At 51.6% G+C, this 21114-nt stretch overlaps 1 protein-coding gene across 1 annotated transcript in view; it reads left to right on the forward strand.

Moving 5' to 3' along the window:
* The first annotated feature begins 2299 nt into the window (after positions 1–2299).
* RSPO4 (R-spondin 4) overlaps positions 2300–21114 on the forward strand; it is a 28056-nt gene continuing 9241 nt past the window's right edge. The window contains exon 1 of the mRNA XM_050918415.1: positions 2300–2665. Coding sequence (XP_050774372.1) covers positions 2587–2665 — 79 coding nt within the window. The 5' untranslated portion in view covers positions 2300–2586. The remainder of the gene's footprint in view (positions 2666–21114) is intronic.

The following is a 21114-nucleotide window of genomic DNA, read 5'->3' on the forward strand; positions in this document are numbered from 1 at the left end:
ATTGTCAATGGATAATTTTTCTTTACCTGTGTACACACTTCACGCACAGGGTTTCCCACTCCTGAAATCACTGAAATTCTACCAGTCTGCTCCGCAAGAGCAAACAACCAGCGAACAATCAATAACCCTCACCTCTGGCCTATATCCCACCCTTACGGGATTGTTTTCACACCCTTCCTAGATGTCTCCATCACCACAATCCAGCTGCAATATTCCCCCAGTCTGCATGCCGGGTAGTCTCGCTTAATGTGGCCTTTCCCCCTACCCTGGTAGCAGGTAATATCCTGGCTGGTCGAAGCGGCCTATCTTGCCTCTTGTCTTGAGGGATCCCATTTCCCCCCCATCCTCCGCTTCCCCTGGTGTGTGGGACAAGCTGCTTTCCTGGGAAAACCTGCCTCCAACACACTCCTCATCCAACTTTACCACTGCCTCCACCATCACTGGTTGATGTCTCCTCACCCAGACTTTAGAAGTGTCTGGGAGGATCTGCATGAATTGTTCTAATATCATGGCATCCATAATCTCTTCCACATGCTGCCCACTTGGCCTCAGCCACTGGTTGGCTCAATCCTTCAACTTCTGCACAAATGCTCTGGGCCTGACCCCCTGAGTCTATCTGGCTGCCCTAAATTTCTCTCTGTACCTCTCAGCTGACAAGCCTACATGGTCTAATATTGGCCTGCTCGTCACTCAGCGTAAGTGGCTTGTGCTTCTCTCACCAGACAAAGGGCTAGCCATAATCATGTATCCCAGCCCACACAAGCAGCAATTCTCCCAAAAGTTAGTAGGAATGTGTCAGGACCAGCCCCGGGGCTCATTTTACAGAGTCCCAGCCCTCCTGACTTCCATTCCTCCTGGCAGGACTTATCACACTGCTGCACCTGGGTCTGCACCTTCATGAATTCCTGAAACACTGGCTGTTGCTCCACCTGCCATCCCAGCAGAACTTGTTGCTTGGCCTGCTGGGTTTGCTGGAATGCCAGAAATGTCCTCTGCATCTCCTTCTGTTGCTCTACCAGCCGCCACATCAGCTTCTCGGTCTTTTCCAACTTGGCCTCCTGCACGCCGTCTCTCAAGCCTTTCTGGTTCTGTCTAACAAATGGTTCCCAGACAAGCCCCCCACTTGTGAATGGGCTCCTACTTCCTCTCCAGGAAAACCCTGGCTTGGAAGCCCTCTTGGTGAATTAAGCAGCACACAGATCCACCAAGGTAACTTCACCACTTGTGCTTGTTGTTTGTCTCCTTAAGCTCCGGCTACAATACAAGCCTATAGCAGCAGTTCTGAGGCGCTCCTTCCTGCTCCCTGAATTAGCCTTGTACATTGCCTGCTTCCTTTCCTGGGTTCTCCGGGTGGTGAGCTAATTACCTCGTTAACTCACCAGGCTACCTGCAGGCATAAGTGTTCCCATCTTCCTCCACATTCAGTGCCCTGGGTGTCCTAAATGACCAGGGTGCTAACTTCTCTAGAGACCAATTGGAGCCTGTTAACAGCACCCTGTCACTGTCCCCAGTACAGCAAGGCCATAGTAAAAGCGACCCAGACATCAGTCCTAGTGGTTAGCTCACACGGCCGTCCCACCAGTCAGGCTGTCAGCATTTAAACTGCCATTGCTGTCTAAACAATGCAGCCAAACAGCGTGCAAGGCCCAGAGCGAGCGGGACTGGCTGCGAAAGGGTTACGTGCTGGCAAACGCCAGTTCAGAGACAAGTCTCAGGTTCTACAGCTCTCAGAGAAACATTTATCAGCAGCTTGAAAAACGAGGCGCTGCAGCAGCTCTAAAGAGGATGGGGGGCAGATCCTGTAGGGTGTAAACTGGCCCAGCTCCATTGAAGTCAGTGGAGTGACGGAGGTTTACTCCAGCTCTGGATCTGGCTTGTACCCATTTGTCTTTGCCGCCAAGACACAGCAGATCTGTCATATGGAGTGTGGTTTAGTAAATTCAAGTGATTAATTTTCCCCTTCCTAGAAGAAAGGCTGGAGAGACCAAAGCTAAATCTGACTAATTCACACGGGCTTGTGAGGGGAGCACCGGGATTCAGGGAAAGAGATGAAACAAAGCTTGCCGGCACTGCCAGGGTTAATTTGCTTGACTCCACCCAGAGTTTCTGAGCAGTGGACTCCGCGTTGAACCTGAATTCTCAATCCTGGCAGAGGTACAAGTGCCGTGCAGATGCAGAGTGGGTCACTTCCCAGCTGAGGTGGAGCCTGGAGCGTTTCTGAGTGGTAAATTTCAGCCAATTTGTTTGCAAGTTGGTTTGTAGTTGTGGGATTTTTTGAAGGGGTGTGAGGGTGGGGGGTTGGGATCTGCATATAAAGGACAAGTTCCCTGGACCGGCCATCACTTCTACGGCACCATGATCCCAGCAGTGGACTGAGCACCACCCGGGTCTTCGATGCTCCATTCATGCCACCTTCCAGCTTTGCTGCGTGACTGCTTAAGCCACTCGTGGGATGCTGTGAGCTCTGCTTTTGCAAGAGCCACTTTCTCTCCCTGCACCGGCCTCGCTCGGTCTGTATCCGGCAGGAGGCACGCCAGCCGCTTGGATGATCTGATTCCTTTCCTGCCCTAAATTACTCCTGCCCAGATGCAGTGGATACTTTTCATGTTGCTGTTATTCATCAACTCCATGGAAATGCGCATGCAGAACAGAAGGAAGAAACAAGGTACAGTACACGCTGCAGTTTGCCTTTCTAGCTTGATAGCAACAGGCAGAGCTGCACTAGGGGAGGGCAGCCTGGGCTCAGAGAGAGCCCAAGCAACTGGGAGAATTGGCAGGTGGGCAAACAATCGTCTGGCAACATTCTCACCATAGGATGAAGGAGGCATGCGGGGGCATTTTAGTCATGGCTGGAGCTGATCCGGATGGCTGTTATAGGGGACGGGGCACTGAGCAATGCAAAAGGAGAGTCCGGGGCTAATTTACGACAGCAGACACAAACTTTGCCGTTTGATCCCTTGGTGTCCCCCTCATCGTTAGCTCATTCTCGTCTGTACGCTGAGCGCGAATACTTCTGCGCTGTGCGGCGCTGCTGTGGGGCTAGCTCAGCTGAGGTTTGCAGAAGTGCCCGGAAGAGGCAAAGCACAGTGGGAGTGCTCTGTATATTGTCGAGCATGTCATTTTGGGGAAGGGGGGATGGGTAATTTAGCTGACTGTCACCTGGAGAGCCTGTCTGAGGTAATGGCTTTGAGATAGTGCAGAACTGGCCAGTTTTCATGGTGATTCCAAGTTTTGTGCAATACCTTGTCTCAAAAGTAGGGGAGCAATAGCTACCATGGCGGGTGCACAGGCGAGTGTCCGTGCCATTGCAGAGCACTGGAATCCCGTGAACAGCAGATTGGCTGCCCAGCCTTTCCAGGGTCGATATTTCTGTTTGAGTGGGGAGGGTGGGAAAGTCAGGGCCAGAGCTCCTCACTAAACAGATTCAAATATTTTGGTCCAAATTCATCCCGGTGTCATCTCTGAGTCAACTGCACCAAGGGTAAGTTTGGCTCTTTGAGGTAAATTCTACTTTGGTGAACTTCCCTAATCTGTTCCGCTAGCTGGGATTCATTGGGTGAAACAGACATTTCATCCTGGCTTTGGGGACCACGAACCGACTGCTGTCTGAAGGCTCAGGCTTCTCTTCCCAGCTGCTGTTGCAGATAGATCCCCCCATGAAAGAACAGACCTGCTCAGAGAGACCATTCCTGCCCCAGCCCCTCGGCACCACCTGGCTGAGGAGTGGCCGGCCTCCTTTGGCATCTTCTTTCTGCCTCCGCTGATGTCTAGCACTTAGGTATGGTCAGAGTCAATGGCCAACACTGGGTGAAGATCATATTGTATCTGGCTCGAAGCAGGGCAGGAAGTGCCTCTCACCTGCACACAGGTAGCAGACTAGGGCCATCAGACAGATCAGTCTGAATTCTGCAACCATCAGGCCTGCCCCTGTTTTTATACCTTGCCCTGTGTCCTGAACAACTCACTTTTGTAATCAGAGCCTGCTGGAGAAGTGACCAGTGTTAATGGGAAAAGGGCTACTCAGTTGTCTCATGGGAGTCAAATCAATGTTCTCTGTTTTTATTGTGTGCTTTTGTAAAAGGTGGTGAGTGGACGGGCGGGTGTTCATCATGTGTTGTGCAAGACATATTCATTGCAAAGCCCTGTGATTGCACTTGGCATGTGCCAACCATGCTGCAGGCATGTGCCAATGTTCTTCATGTTCTGAAGATTCAATACAAAAGGCCAGATCCTCAGCTGGTGTAAATCTATGGGGTTCCATGGAAATCAATGGGGTTGTGCTGATTTACATCAGCTGAGGATCTGGCCCACTGACTCTGCGGTGTAGATAAACAAATGGCGTCAGTTCATCTCATATTTAAAGTATTGCACAACTGACGAACACAACAACATGTCTAAGACAAATGGCCCCAAGGCTGCGTAGCCTAGCAAAGTTCGCTGCACTGCTCATGGGAGAAACACAGGGAGTCCAGAGCTTTTGCTGCAGAGTCCAGTAATTGCCACTGGCTGCTCTCATCCTGCGACGGGGGGATAGGGCTCCTGGAGTCTGGTCCAGTCTCAGTCTCTCCAATTGCCATTTTCTTTCATCCTTCAGCTGGTGTTGCTTGAAGCGCATTCTGAGAGCCAGACAGTACCTTTGGGATTGTCTCTGGCTGCAGAGACTAACCAGATACCAAACGTTTCCTCTGAGAGCAGGCAAGCACGCCTCTGGGATTCGGCATGAAGTCTGTTACGGGGGGCTTGTGAGATAGGGTGACCAGACAGCAAACATGAAAAATCGGGACGGGGTGGGGGTAATAGGAGCCTATATAAGAAAAAGACCCAAAAATCAGTATTGTCCCTATAAAATCGGGACATCTGGTCATCCTATTGTGAGGTGCCAGCCTGAAAAGAGAATTTGCTTAAATCAAGACGGGCAAAATATGGGGCCAGATACTGACCTTGGTTACACTAGTGCAAGTCTGGAGAAACCCCCTTAAATTCTACAGAGAAACTTCAAGCTTATACCAGCATAACTGAGGTTAGAATCCGGCTCATTGTCTGTGCTTGTGGGAGGGGTGGTTTTTGTAATGCTGAAAGGAGCTGGACTCCTGGGTTCTGTTCTGGCTCTGCCACTGACTATCTGCCTGCCTGTGGGCAAGTCACCTATCCGCCTCTGGGTCTGATTCAGATTTCACTGACATGGGTGTAAATCAGGAATTACTCTCTGCTTGTGTCAAGTATCAGAGGGGTGGCTGTGTTAGTCTGGATCTGTAAAAGCAGCAAAGAGTCGTGTGGCACCTTATAGACTAACAGATGTATTGGAGCATGAGCTTTCGTGGGTGAATAACCACTTCGTCGGATGCATGTCTCTGCTTGTGAATGGAGTTCTGGTAATGCCGAGCCACTTCACAGGAAATCAGAGCCGTGGCTTAACAAACACAGGTGCCTTGGCTCCAGCCAATTTAGAAACAGCAAGACCTGATATAGTGAAACAGCAGAGAGTGAAAGAAATATTTAAAAACAATCACTGATGATTCAGATGCCTGCGATTGCTCATGGGCCCAGGGTCCCCCTTATGGTCTCAGGGATTTGACCTTCAAACAGTTCTCAGTTATTGTCCACACTGTAGATTTGATCCTTCACAGAGCCATCAAAGAATGGTAGCATCAGCCAGTAGCTGTACAGTGGTCCAGCAAAGGGAATTTGGGGAACACCTCACAAGGAAATATCCTGGGGGACAAGGCGAGTTCTATACCCATGATGCCCAATTTCTCCTATGAAGGCACATTGGCTATTTATAGCTCAACTTCAAGCTACCACGTGGCTCAAATATGTTCCCTATTCAGGTTCTAGTAGATTATAGGTTGCTTCACAGTGGTTGGTACAAATGATTCTGTATGGCATAAACTGAGCAGTGAATAGATTCTGAGGAACAGCTGCCCAAGACCGGAGCAGCAGGGCTATCGAGGGTCAGGACTGAAGAGCATGGGCAGCCCTTAGGCACCTCTTCCCTTATATGAGGCCAGAGCTCTTGACCTCAAACACTAAGAGCCTGACCCAAAGTCTTTTGTGGCCGATGAAAAGACTCCCATTGAGCTCAGTTGGCTTTAGATCAGACTTTACCTGCACACCCCGTTTTGTGACTCCTAGAATCCTAGACTTTCAGGCCAGAGGGACAATCGTGATCATCTAGTCTGACTTCCTGCACATCACAGACAGACTCCTAAACGCTGGCTGAGGTCCTGATGGTTTAAAGACTTCAGAATACAGAGAATCCACCATTTACACTAGTTTAAATGTGCAAGTGACCCGGGCTCCATGCTGCAGAGGAAGGCAACCCTCCTCGCCCCCCCCCCCGCCAAGATCTCTGCCAATCAGACCTGAGGAAAATTCCTTCCTGACCCAGAATATGGCCATCAGTTGGACCCTGAGCATGTGGGCAAGACCCAGCTGTCAGACACCTGGGAAAAAATTCTCTGTCGTAACTCAGAGCCCTCCCTACCTGGTGTCCCATCTCTAGTCGCAGTTCAGCTCCATGCCACTGTAGGCAATCTCATCACACCATCCCCTCCATAAACGAGGTTTTTTGCCCCCACTGCTCCCCTGAGAAGGCTGTTCCAGAACGTTACTCCTCTGATGGTCGATGGGTCAAGGTTCCTTTCCATCCCTCCCTCTGTGATCTCTACAGGTGAGAAAGTGAGTGATCGGCTGGGTGTGGATCTGGCTCGGTTATGTCATTGGCTCCCTCTGCTTGACGGAGTCACTGAGATCCTTTCTGCTCTTCTTCCTAGGGGCTCTTTTGCTGGGCAGTTCCCCAGTAGCACAGAGCCGAGCAGAGGAGGTACAGCAGCATGACCCTGGCTACTGGATGCTAATACCGAGCCTGAAGTGTCTGTGGGAATAGGCCAGCCCCAGCTGATGGGATCTGACTGAGACCTGACCGAGAGAGAAGAGCAAAGACTCTTAGGCTTGTATGAACTGGTGCGTTAGCCACACAAAACTTCTCTTTGCTCTCTCAGCCAGCTCAGGTACCAAATTGGGCTCTGCCCCAGCAAAGCACCTATGCTCCTGCTTAGCTTTCAGCATGTGAGTTGTCTCACTGAAGCATAGACTGTTCTCAGTGGCAGCAGATGACAGAACAAGGAGCAATGGTCTCAAGTTGCAGTGGGGGAGGTCTAGATTGGATAATAGGAAACACTATTTCCCTAGGAGGATGGTGAAGCCCTGGAATGGGTTCCCTAGGGAGGTGGTGGAATCTCCTTCCTTAGAGGTTTTTAAGGTCAGGCCTGACAAAGCCCTGGCTGGGATGATTTAGTTAGGAATTGGTCCTGCTTTGAGCAGGGGGTTGGACTAGATACCTCCTGAGGTCCCTTCCAACCCCAATATTCTGTGATTCTATGTGCTTAAGTGGTGTGCTGGATGGGAGCCAGAATCCCCAATGCACTCACAGTCTGCGAGTCAATCAGAACAAAGACCTCACCTGCATAACTAAGTGCTACCTTGAGATTTTCGTGTCCCTTTTTCTCCTAGCATCATCATCATTATCAATAAAAGATCTCTGGTCCACCTGCAAAATGCGGATCTGAGGGATTTGGGGCCTGGGGCTGTCATGATGGAACCTGTAAACTCCATGCACAGCTTGGGAGTGCTCGTGTCTGGGGTGTTGGATTGGGATCGTCTCTAAGGACTCCACATATACAGGGCAGGTGAGAGGCACGCAACATAAAATCAATACTTAAAACAACGTGTCTAATTACAATAGCTCCTTTTGGCATCAGTTATTTTTTTGCTGGCCTCACTCCCGCTCTCCCCTCTTCCACAAAACTAATCCTGTTTCACATACTCTCAGGCTGGGGGTTTCTATGTCTAAGAACATATAAGAGTGGCCATATTGGGTCAGACCAAAGGTCCATCCAGCCAGTATCCTGTCTTCTGTCAGTAACCAATGCCAGGTGTCCCAGAGGGAATGAACAGAACAGGGAATCCTCACGTGATCCATCCCCTGTCACACCTTCCCAGCTTCTGGCAAACAAAGGCTAGGGATACCATCCCTGCCAAGCCTGGCTAATAGCCACTGATGGATCTGTCCTCCATGAACTTATCTAGTTCTTTCTTGAATATTTTTTAAGACTACCTCCCATCGTTATATGTGTGGTTCCCATTCATGTTGTCAGGGCTGATGCATACCTCCCCCTCCCCACCTCGGCGCTTGGAAGGAACAGTGCTAACCAGTGCATCTCACTTGTTCTCCTGCTCACTGTTGAAGTTACCAGTCTGGGCCTTGAGTTTGCTGCTCCATTCCCTTCCCTCTCCCCAAAATGTACACTCCCCCCTCCTCAGCTCTGGAGGTTTGGGTGAAATGGAACCTGACTCCCAAGCACCCTTGGTGCAAGGGACGACTGTGTGAAACCCACACCTTCCCGGAGTGGGCCCAGCCCTGCAGCCCTGGCTTAGGCAAAGCTTCTTCTGCAGTCTATGAGCCAGGGCTGCCTGACCAACGCGCTCCAAAACGTTCCCCACAGCTACAGAGTCTCACCAGTTTAGATCCTGCATGAGTCAGGTGTCTGGTGTAAATCAGGAGGAATTCCACTGAAGCCAGCAGAGCTACGCTGGTGTGAATGAGCCCAGGATCAGCACTAACACTCATGTTTACTTGCCCTTCATGTGACTTTAAGGGACATGGCAAAACTCACCAAGCAGAGTGGGATGGTTCCCAAAAGGCCGAGGGCTCGCAAACAGCCTGTGTGGGCTGCATGCGGGGATGCTTTACTCTAAGCTGCTTCTCTTACACTTTGAGCACAGCTAGACCTCGGGAAAGGAAACCGTTTTGTTTGTGATTTTTCCATGGCTAGGTCTATACTACAGGATAGGGGTGTGGTTGGCCCCCTCATATCGCTCTCATGGAACCAGCGTGAGTATAAATAGCCCAGATAGCGGCAGCGGGGGCCCGGCTGAGCTGGGCCGAGCACAAACCCACTGGTTTCAGGCCAGTTTGCAGGCAGCATAGCTGGGCCCTGCCGCCACGACGCTCCCTGTGCTGTGGCTACACAGCAGGCTATACTCATGCTAGCACACTGAGAGCTAATGCGTGTGTGCATGCTGGGCATGAGCCCCTGGGACAGGCATGGCCCTGCACTCCTGTCTTCTCCTAGAAATGGCTTTGATCCCCCCAGTCTGTAACACCGCAGAGCACTGTATTTGTGCTTTATCAGCCATCACCCTCGTACAGCCCCGGGCAGCAACTCTACGGTGTTATACAATCATCAGAGCAGGGAGAGATTGCTCCATGCAGAGATCTACCTGTACCCTGGCATGGCTCGGCTCGGCTCGGCTCTCCTAGCACTTCCTTCCGGTGCTCCTTTCCAATTCTGGCAGTTAATGGGCTAATTATCCCCTTAGCTCTGCCCCGCTCAGGCCGAACTAGTCATTAGCCACCCCTCCTCTCAATCAGGCCTTCTCCAAGGGAGCTAATTGGATTTACAGTAACCAATGCTGGCTCAGCTTCTGGTTCTCAGCGCTCTGTCACACGCCCATGGCTTGTGGAGTAGACCTTGTCTGTTTCAGCTGGTGCCCTCCCAAGCTAAGCCGGGAACTACAGACTTCTTTCAGCTGCTCTGCTCCCAGCTCCCAAACAAATTGTCGACAGAGAATGTAAAAAATATCATAAAAATGTAAAAGCGCAATAGACACTCATAAATTCCTTGGCATTTCAGTGAAGTCCCTCCAGCTACAGCTAGGAACACAAATGTTGCAGGCATTTAGCAAATATGTAATGTTCACCATAACAACTTAATGGGTCCAAGGTGCCTTATTAACTGGAGGGGAAAGCCAAGCCATATCGAATCCTCGTGGCCATAAATGAGCCTTCTCCCAGCACAGTGTGGTGCCACTTTGAGTCCTGGAATCTGAAAACAGGGCTGTGGGGAGAAGGCAGCCATGGCAAATGCCTCTGTGTAAAAGAACCAGGTACGGGAGCCAGGACGAATGCTACTTTGGGGCAGTCAGCTGGAACGTGGCACTGGGGCCCTATCCCCAAAGGAAGCTGCCAGGTTCTCCCGGGGGCTGCTTCCCTCACTGTCAGGCAGTGCAAGATGGTGTTTGTTCTGAAGGCAGCTGCTGAGGGTTCATCTCCCGCCTCCTCTCACTGAGGATACATCTACACTACAGGATTATTCTGATCTTACATAAACTGGTTTTGTAAAACAGATTGTATAAAGTCGAGTGCACGCGGCCATACAAAGCACAATAATTCGGTGGTGTGTGCCCATGTACCAAGGCTAGCGTCGATTTCTGGAGCGTTGCACTGTGCGTAGCTATCCTGTAGCTATCCCATAGTTCCCGCAGTCTCCCCCGCCCATTGGAATTCTGGGTTGAGATCTCAATGCATGATGGTGCAAAAACAGTGTCGCAGGTGATTCTGGGTAAATGTCGTCACTCATTCCTTCCTCCGTGAAAGCAATGGCAGACAATCATTTTGCGCCCTTTTTCCCTGGATTGCCCTGGCAGATGCCATAGCATGGCAACCATGGAGCCCATTTTGCCTTTTGTCACTGTCACCGTATGTGTACTGGATGCTGCTGACAGAGGCGGTACTGCAGCGCTACACAGCAGCATTCATTTGCCTTTGCAAGGTAGCAGAAATGGTTACCAGTTGTTCTGTACTGTCTGCTGTGCCAGTGTAAATTGGCAATGAGATGATGGTTATCAGTCATTCTGTACCATCTGCTGCTGTCATGGGTGCTCCTGGCTGACCTTTGCTGAGGTTAGCTGGGGGCACAAAGACAAAAATGGGAATGACTCCCCTGGGTCATTCCCTCCTTTATGTTGTATCTAAAAATAGAGTCAGTCCTGCCTAGAATATGGGGCAAGCGTACTAGAGAGCCAGTGTACCAGAGAGCACAGCTGCTCTGAGTCAGATCCTGCAGAAATGATGAGCTGTATGCTATTCTAGGGGGTGCCCCTGCAACAACCCCACCCGTTGCTTCCCTCCTCCCCCAACCTTCCTGGGCTACCATGGCAGTGTCCCCCCATTTGTGTGATGAAGTAATAAAGAATGCAGGAATAAGAAACACTGACTTTTTAGTGAGATAAAATGAGGGGGAGGCAGCCTCCAGCTTCTGTGATAGTCCAGGCAGGACATTAAACGGTCGGGGGGAGAGGAGCCCAGCATCCCATTGCTATGAAGTCCAGGCAGTACAGAATCTTTTCTTTAGACATGAAAGGGGGCGGAGGCTGATGGAGCTCAGCCTCCAGTTGCTATGATGAGGACGGTTACCAGCCGTTCTGTACCATCTGCCAGAAATAACCGGGAGTCATTCCTATTTTTACCCAGGCGCCCCCGGCTGACCTCACCTGAGGCCAGCCAGGAGCACTCACGGGATGATGACAAGGACGGCTACCAGTCTTTCTGCACTGTACTGTCTGCCACCGGGGAAGGGAGGGGAGAGGATGCTGTTGTTCAGTGCCGCGGCACTGTGTCTACCAGCAGCATGCAGTAGACATACGATGACATTGAAAAAAGTCAAGAAACGATGTTTTTCCCTTTTCTTTCACGGGGGGGAAGGGTGTAAATTGACGAGATATACCCTGAACCACCCCGGACAATATGTTTGACCCTACAGGCACTGGGAGCTCAGCCAAGAATGAAAATACCTTTCGGAGACTGCAGGGACTGTGGGATAGCTGGAGTCCTCAGTACCCCCTCCCTCCCTCCATGAGCGTCCATTAGATTCTTTGGCTTTCCGTGACACTTGTCACACAGCACTGTGCTGTGGACTCTGTATCATAGCCTGGAGATTTTTTCAAATGCTTTGGCATTTCATCTTCTGTAACGGAGCTGTGATAGAACCGATTTGTCTCCCCATACAGCGATCAGATCCAGTATCTCCCGTACGATCCATGCTGGAGCTCTTTTTGGATTTGGGACTGCATCGCCACCCGTGCTGATCAGAGCTCCACGCTGGGCAAACATGAAATGAAATTCAAAAGTTCACGGGGCTTTTCCTGTCCAACTGTTCAGTGCATCCGAGTTCAGATTGCTTTCCAGAGCGGTCACAATGGTGCACTGTGGGATACCACCCGGAGGCCAATACCGTCGATTTGCGGCCACACTAATTCTAATCCGATATGGTAATACCGATTTCAGCGCTACTCCTCTCGTCGGGGAGGAGTACAGAAACTGATTTAAAGAGCCCTTTATATTGATATAAAGGGCCTCGTTGTGTGGATGGGTGCAGGGTTAAATCGGTTTAACGCTGCTAAAATTGGTTTAAACGCATAGTGTAGACCAGGCCTGAGCAACAGGAATTGCTTAATTGTTATCTGTACCTGGGGTTTCTCTATTGTCTTCAGAAGCTTCTCCCAGACTCCCACTCCCTCCAAATGCAATGGGGCCCAATTCCACCTCAGTTACACTGGTGTAAATCAGGAGTCAATCTACTTCAGTTAGTGGTGCTACCCTAATGTAAGGGAGAGGAGACTCTTAGGGTCCCTTTCATGGGAGTGTCACCAGCAGGCATCCAGGAAGCAGTGGCTAGTATTTTTCGGCTCTGTTCGGTGGTCCTCACGTCTCAGTGGGTGCTGGGTATTTGGCATGAAAGGTCTGTGGCTACTGCCAGACCTAGCTTCGCACCTACAGAGTCCTTGGCATTTTCAAGGTGCCCCAGAACCATTGACTAATCACCGGCTGGCATGGAAGAGTTGGAACCCTCCTCTTACAGATGGGGGAGCTGAGCTGCAGAGAGGGGCAGTGACTTGCCCAAAGTCACCCAGCGAGTCAGTGTTTGAACCCAGCGAGTGAGACTCTCCCGGCCTCGCTAGGCCAGGCTGCTGCAGAGATGCTCTGACACAAGCAAAGGCCGTGGGGCTGGGACTCAGGAAGTCCTGGATTCTGCCCCCAGCTCCACCACTGTCTGGCTGTCTGAGACCCACACAAGGGACCTTTTGCCCTTTGGACCCTCTGCAGAGCGATTGCCTGGTTTGTGCAGGGCACTGGGATACGGGGGCATCTCTGAAGCCGAAGGCGGGTAATGCCTGCTTTTTGAAATCTGCTCTGCGGGAGGGGTGCCCAAGGCTCAGCTGGCTGCCAAGCCTGGAGATTCCCCCCTACCCTTGCTGTGATGCTCCGTCCTCCAGGCTCCGTGCACCCTGTCTCCCTGACGGGGAAGTGCCGACACGCCGAGCCCAGGCAGTCACACAGTAATCAGGGCCTCCACCCATGGGCCACGCAGGAGCTGGAGTTTTCATGATGCCATGGGAAGTGCTCTGACTGGCCCTGACTTCTCTGTATCAGGCCCTCTAGCCTGCACTGCAGCCCAGTACCTGGGGGCTGGGGGCCTGCAGCACTGAGACTCTGTGAGATCAGGGACTCACCGATCCAGATGGGAGGGGAAGGGCACCCCCACCCCTCGGCCTCTCTCTCTTACTGCCTCCTTTCCCTGAGTGGCCTCGTGATGCACAGAGCCAGCATGGCTAGGTGCTGTGTTGGAGAATCTCCCAATGCAGCCCCCTCTCCCCCGCCTCCCCCATGTGGGGGACTGTGGTCCCTTGCTCCTGTGTGCTGCCTGTGTCCAGGGGCCACAGACTGCAGAGCACCCCCTAGGGAGAGATGGGAGGGGTGTCCCACGGGGTGCGTGTGAGCAATAGCCCCCTTTGCTGAACGTGCCTCCATCTAGGGGGGTGACCCTGGCCTGAGGAGTGAGAGGCAGTGTGAGATGAGCATGGGAGCAAGTCTGATCACTGACACTCCAGGTGTGCCACACAGCTGATGTCACTGGGAGCTTGCAGGATCGGGGCCACAGACCCCTTCCCCCACCAGGGCCAATCCCACCCCCCTTATCCCAGCAGGGAGCCCCCCGGTTGCACATCAGTTATCCAGCTGTGTGGGCAAGGCAGGTTAAAGGAGCAGCACCTTGCTGGGCTGGTGCATCCGCCCCGTTGACATGGCTGGGACTGAGCTGGCCTCTGATTAATGAGAGGCACTTTCAGCAGCTGTCGCCCTGCGGGTGCACAGCACCCCCCTCGGTGGCGGTGGCTGGGCTGGCAGGGAGTGCTCTTCAGCGTGGCAGGAAGGAAAACAGGAACTGAATCCTGTTCACATTCCATCTCCAGCCGGGACTGGCCCTACGATTTGGCCATCCTCAGTCAAATACAAGGAGAGCCAAAGAGCAGCCCAGCTGGAGGCAAATGAAATGTAGAAGAACTCTGACTCGAAGCACTTTCGCTCTTTGCTCTCCTCTGGGCGGGAGCTGGAGCGGGAGGCCTGCGTCGAGCCGGAGCAATGGCCCAGTCAGTAAGAGGGGCTCAGTTTATCTCTGCTTTTCCTCTCTCTACACTGACCCAGATGCCAGCTGTAATGTAGGAACTGGTTGGGCTTCGTTCAGAAGGTGGCGTCCCCCTCTTCAGTCTGGAGAACACAGGGAGCTAGACCGGACAGCCTTCCCCAGCCTCACTCTGATCCTGCTCCTCTGTCTCAGCCCCCACTGCCCTCCCAGGCCTGAGACCCCCATGCAATGCTGCCACTGCTCGGAGCATGAAGCCAGCCAGACAAGAGTGCACCTTCATTCCAGCCCCACCCTCCTGACCTGCACTATCCCCCTGCTAATCCGGCCCTGGCTCGCAAAGTGATCTGCTGTAGCAATACAGAGCTCTCCCACCTCCTGCTCTTCCAGCCCGGAGACACGCCAGAGCTGTACCTGTGTTCCTTGAGTTTAGCACAAACCTCCATTCTAATCCCACAGTCCCAGTCCTAATCAGTTCTTATCAGTCCAGATGCGTAACATGTCCCCTGGGTATTCCAGCCATAAGCCTGCCAATCATTGCAGCACTGCAGGTCTGTATGGCATCACCTTTTCCTCTTCCAGGCCTCAGCTTGCCCCATGCAATGGTTAGCAGCAGGGCCATTCATTCAGCATTGTGGGTTGGCTTGAGATTTGTCTCCTTAGACTGACATCACACTTGGTAAGGCAACTCCCATCCTTTCAGGTATTTATAGTGGTTCCTGTATTTTCCACTCCATGCACCCGATGAAGTGGGTTCTAGCCCACAAAAGCTTATGCCCTCCTAAATGTGTTAGTCTCTAAGGTGCCACAAGGACTCATTGTTCCTGCTGATACAGACTAACACGGCTGCTGCTCTGAAACCTCTCCACAAAGGATTAAACTGAGAAGGGATCACAAGCCCATGAATGAACTTCCCTGTCCATTCAGTGCTTTTTAACACGCTGTGTTGAACAGAGGGAAAGTATCAGATTCTTCCAGGAGACAGGGCCCTCCTGGATCCCCTTGTTTTAACCCGTAACCCCACCCTGTCCACTGTGCTCCCGACTATACAGCCACCAGCCAAACCCCAGAGCCTGCAGCACCAGGCAGCAAAGTGAGGGCTCGCCCTCCCCCCGCCCCCATCCTGGGTGTAATTAGACTCTCTCTAAAGCCACTTACAGCAGCTCCTCTGCCCTGGCCGCTGGGAACGTGTCTGAGTGGACATGGCTCCTTGAAGGGGGCAGCGGGGCAGCCAAGCGGCATCTCGTTGCCCAAGCCCAGCAGCACTCCTGGCAGCTGTAGCGCCGGGCTCATCTGTTTGCACGGTAAGCTTTTTGGGCAGGGGCTGGGTTCTCCCTTGCGGGGGTACAGTAGCTAGCCGTAGTGACCGTGATTAATGAAGGACATAACCCCCACTCCCACCTGCTGTTGTTTTCTTGATACATTGTCCACCTGGTTAGTACCCCACTCCTTGCATTTGGGGCTGCTGGGGGTGGAGGAACCTGCATGATTCCCCTCTGTCGTGATGCCCCTGCCAGGGATGCTCCACTGAGGGCCTGATCCAAAGTCAGCGAGAGTCACTGATCTCAGTGGGGTTTGGATGCGGCCCCGTGTGAAGACGGACTGGCGATGGGAAGCACATGGGCTGCAGTATAACAGCTCTGGAGCAGATGCCTGTGCTGTTATTCTGAACCGGCCACTGCCCAGGAGATGGGACCAGCTCTGGAATGCCAGCTGGCTGCAGGGGGGAAGGGCACGTTGTAATGGACAGTCACACACTGGTGGCGGGGGGGAGGTGAAGCTGGAGACGGAAGCACCAGGGGTGCATGGCTATTCGCCTGTAAGTTCTTTGGGGTAGTGACCAGCTCCCACTTTATCTTCCTATAGTGCCTGGACACAGGGGCCTGCATCCCGACAGAGGATGCCAGCGGCTATGGAAATCCGAGTAACAGGCTCAAGCTGCCAGCCCCACTCTGAGTGTGCAAACCCCCCTAGGAAGTGGCTCTGGAGGAGGATTCCTTTCTCCCTTAACTGGGATGTGCTGTAAGCAACATTACAGACCACTAGGAAACCCGTATCAAAGTCCACCCTTGGGGGAAGCAGCCCCTGCCTTAACGACTACCTCACAGCTTCCCAGACTCTCCACAATGTTAAATCACAAGAGACTGGTCCCAGGTAGAGCAGCATCCTCTCCCAGGAGACCTGCTGGGGCATTCTGGACCCCCGCCTTAATGTACAGTCAGGACGCACTCACAGTTTGAGCACAATACTCTTCCCATTGCACAACGCTAGGTACTGCTTACGGAAAACCCCAGGCAACATGTACATCATAATAAGCAATCAATTTGCAAACACCTAGAAGATAATAAGGTGATAAACAGTCAGCATGGATTTGTTAAGAACAAATCGTGTCAAACCAACCTGACAGCTTTCTTTGACAGGGTAACAATCCTTGTGGACGGGGGGAAGCAGTAGACGTGGTATAGCCTGACTTTAGTAAAGCTTTTGATACTGTCTCACAAGATCTTCTCATAAATAAACTAGGGAAATGCAACCTAGATGGAGCTACTACAAGGTGGGTGCAAAACTGGTTGGAAAATCGTTCCCAGAGAGTAGTTACCAGTGGTTCACAGTCATGCTGAAGGGCAATAACGAGTGAGATCCCGCAGGGATCGGTTCTGGTCTGGTTCTTTCAATATCTTCATCAATGATTTAGATAATGGCATAGAGAGTACACTGATAAAGTTTGCGGACGATACCAAGCTGGGCGGGGTTGCAAGTGCTTTGGAGCATAGGATTAAAATTCAAAATGATCTGGACAAACTGGAGAAATGGTCTGAAGAAAATAGATGAAATTCAATAAGGAGAAATGCAAAGTGCTCCACTTAGGAAGGAACAATCAGTTGCACACATACAAAACGGTCAATGACTGCCTAGGAAGGATCTCTGCGGCAAGGGATCTGGGGGTCACAGGGGACTACAAGGTAAATATGAGTCAACAGCGTAACGCTGTTGCAAAAAAACAACAACATCATTCTGGGATGTATTAGCAGGAGTATTGTAAGCAAGACATGAGAAGTCATTCTTCCGCTCTACTCCGCTCTGATTAGGCCTCAGCTGGAGTATTGTGTCCAGTTCTGGGAGCCACATTTCTAGAAAGATGTGGACAAACTGGGGAGAATCCAGAGAAGAGCAACAAAAATTGTGAAAGGTCTAGAAAACATGACCTATGAAGGAAGGTTGAAAAAACTGGGTTTGTTTAGTCTGGAGAAGAGAAGACTGAGAGGGGACATGAGAAGAGTTTTCAAGTACACAAAAGGTTGTTAGAAGGAGGAGGGAGAAAAATTGTTCTTAACCTCTGAGGACAGGACAAGAAGCAATGGGCTTAAATTGCGGCAAGGGAGGTTTAGGTTGGACATTAGGAAAAACTTCCTAGCTGTCAGGGTGGTTAAGCACTGGAATAAATTGTCTCGGAAGGTTGTGGAATTTCCATCATTGGGGATTTTTAAGAGCAGGTTAGACAAACACCTGTCAGGGATGGTCTAGATAATACTTAGTCCTGCCATGAGTGCAGGGGACTGGACTAGATGACCTCTCGAGGTTCTTCCAGTTCTATGGTTCTATTATTCTAATCGGCGTCACGTTACGATCTCACTTATGACTGGGGAAGCTAGCAAGGAGATCAATGTCTTGGCAACATGAAAACTCTGTGTTGATAACACATGTGCTTTTCAAATGCTTTATAGGAAGAAAAGGGCTCACGGGAGTGATGCTGATCCTGCTTACACTGGTAAATCAGGAGTAGCTCCTCGGAAGTCAGTAGCATCCTGCCAGTGGACAGTGAGATCAGAATCTGGCTGTTTGTATTTTAACTGGTTACATTTTGGTATCAAGTGTGACTCCATCTTCTCTGAGATTCTTGTCAAATAACATTCCCTGGCATGTGTAGCAGAGCCTCCTTTTCACTGGTTCCTTGGTCCACTTAACATGACTTTCGCTGTCTAATTAATTGGCTTTAAACTCTATTTTGCTGAGACACATCAGAGCCTTAGGCTGGGCAACCAGGACACCTGGAAACTACATTTTGTTTAAGAACCGATGCCATTGTTAAAGTTGCTGATGACCTTCTTATGGTTCTTTACACTACAAAAAATGACATGCACGTTCCGTACACTCTGTTGCAGCTGCCTGTATGGTTACTGCGTGCAAACACATGCAGCCGCAGGGCGGCTTAAGTGGCAGATGCAACAAAAGTGCCCAGAGAATCAAGTGCCTGATCCAAACCTCTCTGAAGGAAAAGGGAAGTCTCCCAATGGGCTTTGGATCAAGCCCCAGAGGTATTAATATAGAGACTATCTCAGCCCCTGGGATTTTTATTTTGCCCAGTTAGTTTTTATTAAGCTTTGGCTATGTGAGAAACCTGGCTTAATGCAATAAGATCCAGTACAGATTGACTTAGCGCTTGGAGGCACACCAGCACTTCTGCTGCAGTTACTGCACAACATAAGATTTCATTACAAATATTAGATGTCTAGCCCTTTATATGAGCAAATGCCCCCAAACCCTCCTCAGTGTGACTAAAGCAGCCAGAGCCTGGCTAGCTGTGTGTGTGTGTGTGTGTGTGCGTGCATGTGCGGTGCCTTTAGATGATGAGGTAGGAGTGCATTTGTGTACCCGGACAAGGGCCTCCCTTTTAATATGTTCTAACTATACCATTGCTGGTGGTTTCAGGAGAGCCATCCAGTGACTCTGGGATTGTGGGTGGAGCGTGAGCAGAATAAACTCAGCTTTATCCCCATCCCAGTCTGGGTCCTATAGAATATACTCATGGGCCTTGGGATCATTTGTGTCCTAAAGAACTTCAGGGCCACAGGGATTTTAGCCAGGCTGCACATTTTCACACCCACTTGCGTCCACATTTCGTTGCACCGACAAATATGGACACAAGCCCATTTTGCACATGTAAATCAGGCAGCTGGTGGCCAGATAGCAATTTGTGCTTGCAAACTGGGGATCCACATGTGGCAAATGGATGCACAGTCCCTTCTGAGGTCCCAGTCAGTTCCATGAGCCAAAGAGGGGCTGCAAAGTCAGAGGCAGGGGCTGCCAAGGTGCCTGAGGCAGACAGCCTGAGTTCCTGAATGAGGCCGTTAAACCTGAGGCAGGTCGAGCTGAGGGGCTGAGAGCTGGCTGAGGCATGATGCGAAGATAAAACCAAGCCACCTGGATTCTGCTCTGGGGTGAGTGCGAGTCCACATTCTGCTGGGAGCAGGAAATAAAGTTTTTAGGGCCACGTACAAATCAGCCATGCTCTGCTTGTGATAGATGCTTAAACTTGGAATCTATGGAGCTGCAGCAAATTGCACCAGCTGAGGATATGGCCCTTGTGTGAGTGTGTACGCGCATGTGTGTGTGTGTGTGTGTATGCACGCGCATGTGTGCATGCACGTGTGTGTATGTGCGCACGCACGCACATATGTGTGCATGTGTGCACATGTGTGCGTGTTTGTGCACGTGTGTGTGTGCGTGTGTACACACATACAGGAGAACCTCGGAGTTACAGACATCTCGGGAATGGATGTTGTCTGTAACCCTGAAACATTCCTAACTCTGGCTCCAGCAGTTCACACTCTGGGCCTGGGCCAGGTTCCAGGGGCAGCAAGGTGACTTCCTTGCAGGCAGCTTCTTGGCCAGCAGGGGTGGGAGGTGAATCCTCCCGGTGGGAGTGTGTGTGAAAATAGCGCCCCCCTCCCAGCCAGGGGAGGGGAGCAAAAACAGCACCCATGTCTTCCAGGAAAGCTGCACAGAGCCCAGTGCTGCTCCCGCACCGTCTGTCTTGGCTGGCAGCTTTGCCTGCTAATCTCAGCGTCCTCATCTCTATAGGTGGCTGCCCAGCACGTGGGGGTGGGGACGGGCAGCCCAGATGCAATGCAGGCACCGTACAGAACTTGTTTTGGGTGGGGATGGGGGGGCTGTTTTGTTTTTTGTCTCCACTGCTGCCGGATTGGTTACTTCTGGTTCCACATGGTGTCCGGTCGAGCAGCCAGTCCGTAACTCTGGTGTCCCTACCTTTGAGGTTCCAGTAGTGGTGCAGTGTATATTTACTGGCTCATTTTTCTCTTCAAACCAGCTTTGGCCTCTCTTCCGTTCATGTCAACGCCCTTGCCTGGCAGGTGCCAGCACCTGGGCTAATGGCGATGGATTCATAGAGGGCAAACATCACCTCTATGTAGGCCCCTCCCCTTCCATTCCCTTCCCTTTGTGACACCAGCTGCTGCCAATGTTTCTCCAATGGGAGAAGGTGATGTAACAGTTAGAGCAGAGGAAAAGGATTCAGGACTCCTGGGTTCTTTTCCTGCCTCTGCTTTGTGGCGTGAGATTGGTTACATTGTTTAATATCTCTGTACCGCAGCTTACTTATCTCCACCATGGATATAATACCACCTCACTCCAAGGTCTGAGATCCTTGGATGAATGGTGTTATGGAAAAGCAGATGTTATTGTAATCAGAGCCGTCCCTTTGGTATGGCGAATTGGGGCGATTGCTCCAGGCCGTGCACATTGGTGGGCCCCACACTTTGGTGTGTGTGTGTCATGCGGGAGCGCTAGGCTGACCCAGGGGGGTTGGGTTGGGGTGCCTGAGGGGCCAGGCCGGCCTGGGGGTTGGGTTGGGGTGCTTGAGGGGCCAGGCTGGCCTGGGGATGGGGTTAAGGATGCCTGGGGGGGCCAGTCCGGCCCCGGGAGCTAGCAGAGGGCCTGGCGCCGGGTCCGCACTCACCAGCAGGAGGCACACATTGTATTTCTTTTTCTTGCTCGCCCACCACTGCCAGCGTCCTAGCGCCACCAGAACACACCAGAGCCAGGCTGATCCCAT

The sequence above is a fragment of the Gopherus flavomarginatus genome, chromosome 11 (assembly GCF_025201925.1).
Source record: "Gopherus flavomarginatus isolate rGopFla2 chromosome 11, rGopFla2.mat.asm, whole genome shotgun sequence".
NCBI classification, from domain to species: Eukaryota; Metazoa; Chordata; order Testudines; family Testudinidae; genus Gopherus; species Gopherus flavomarginatus.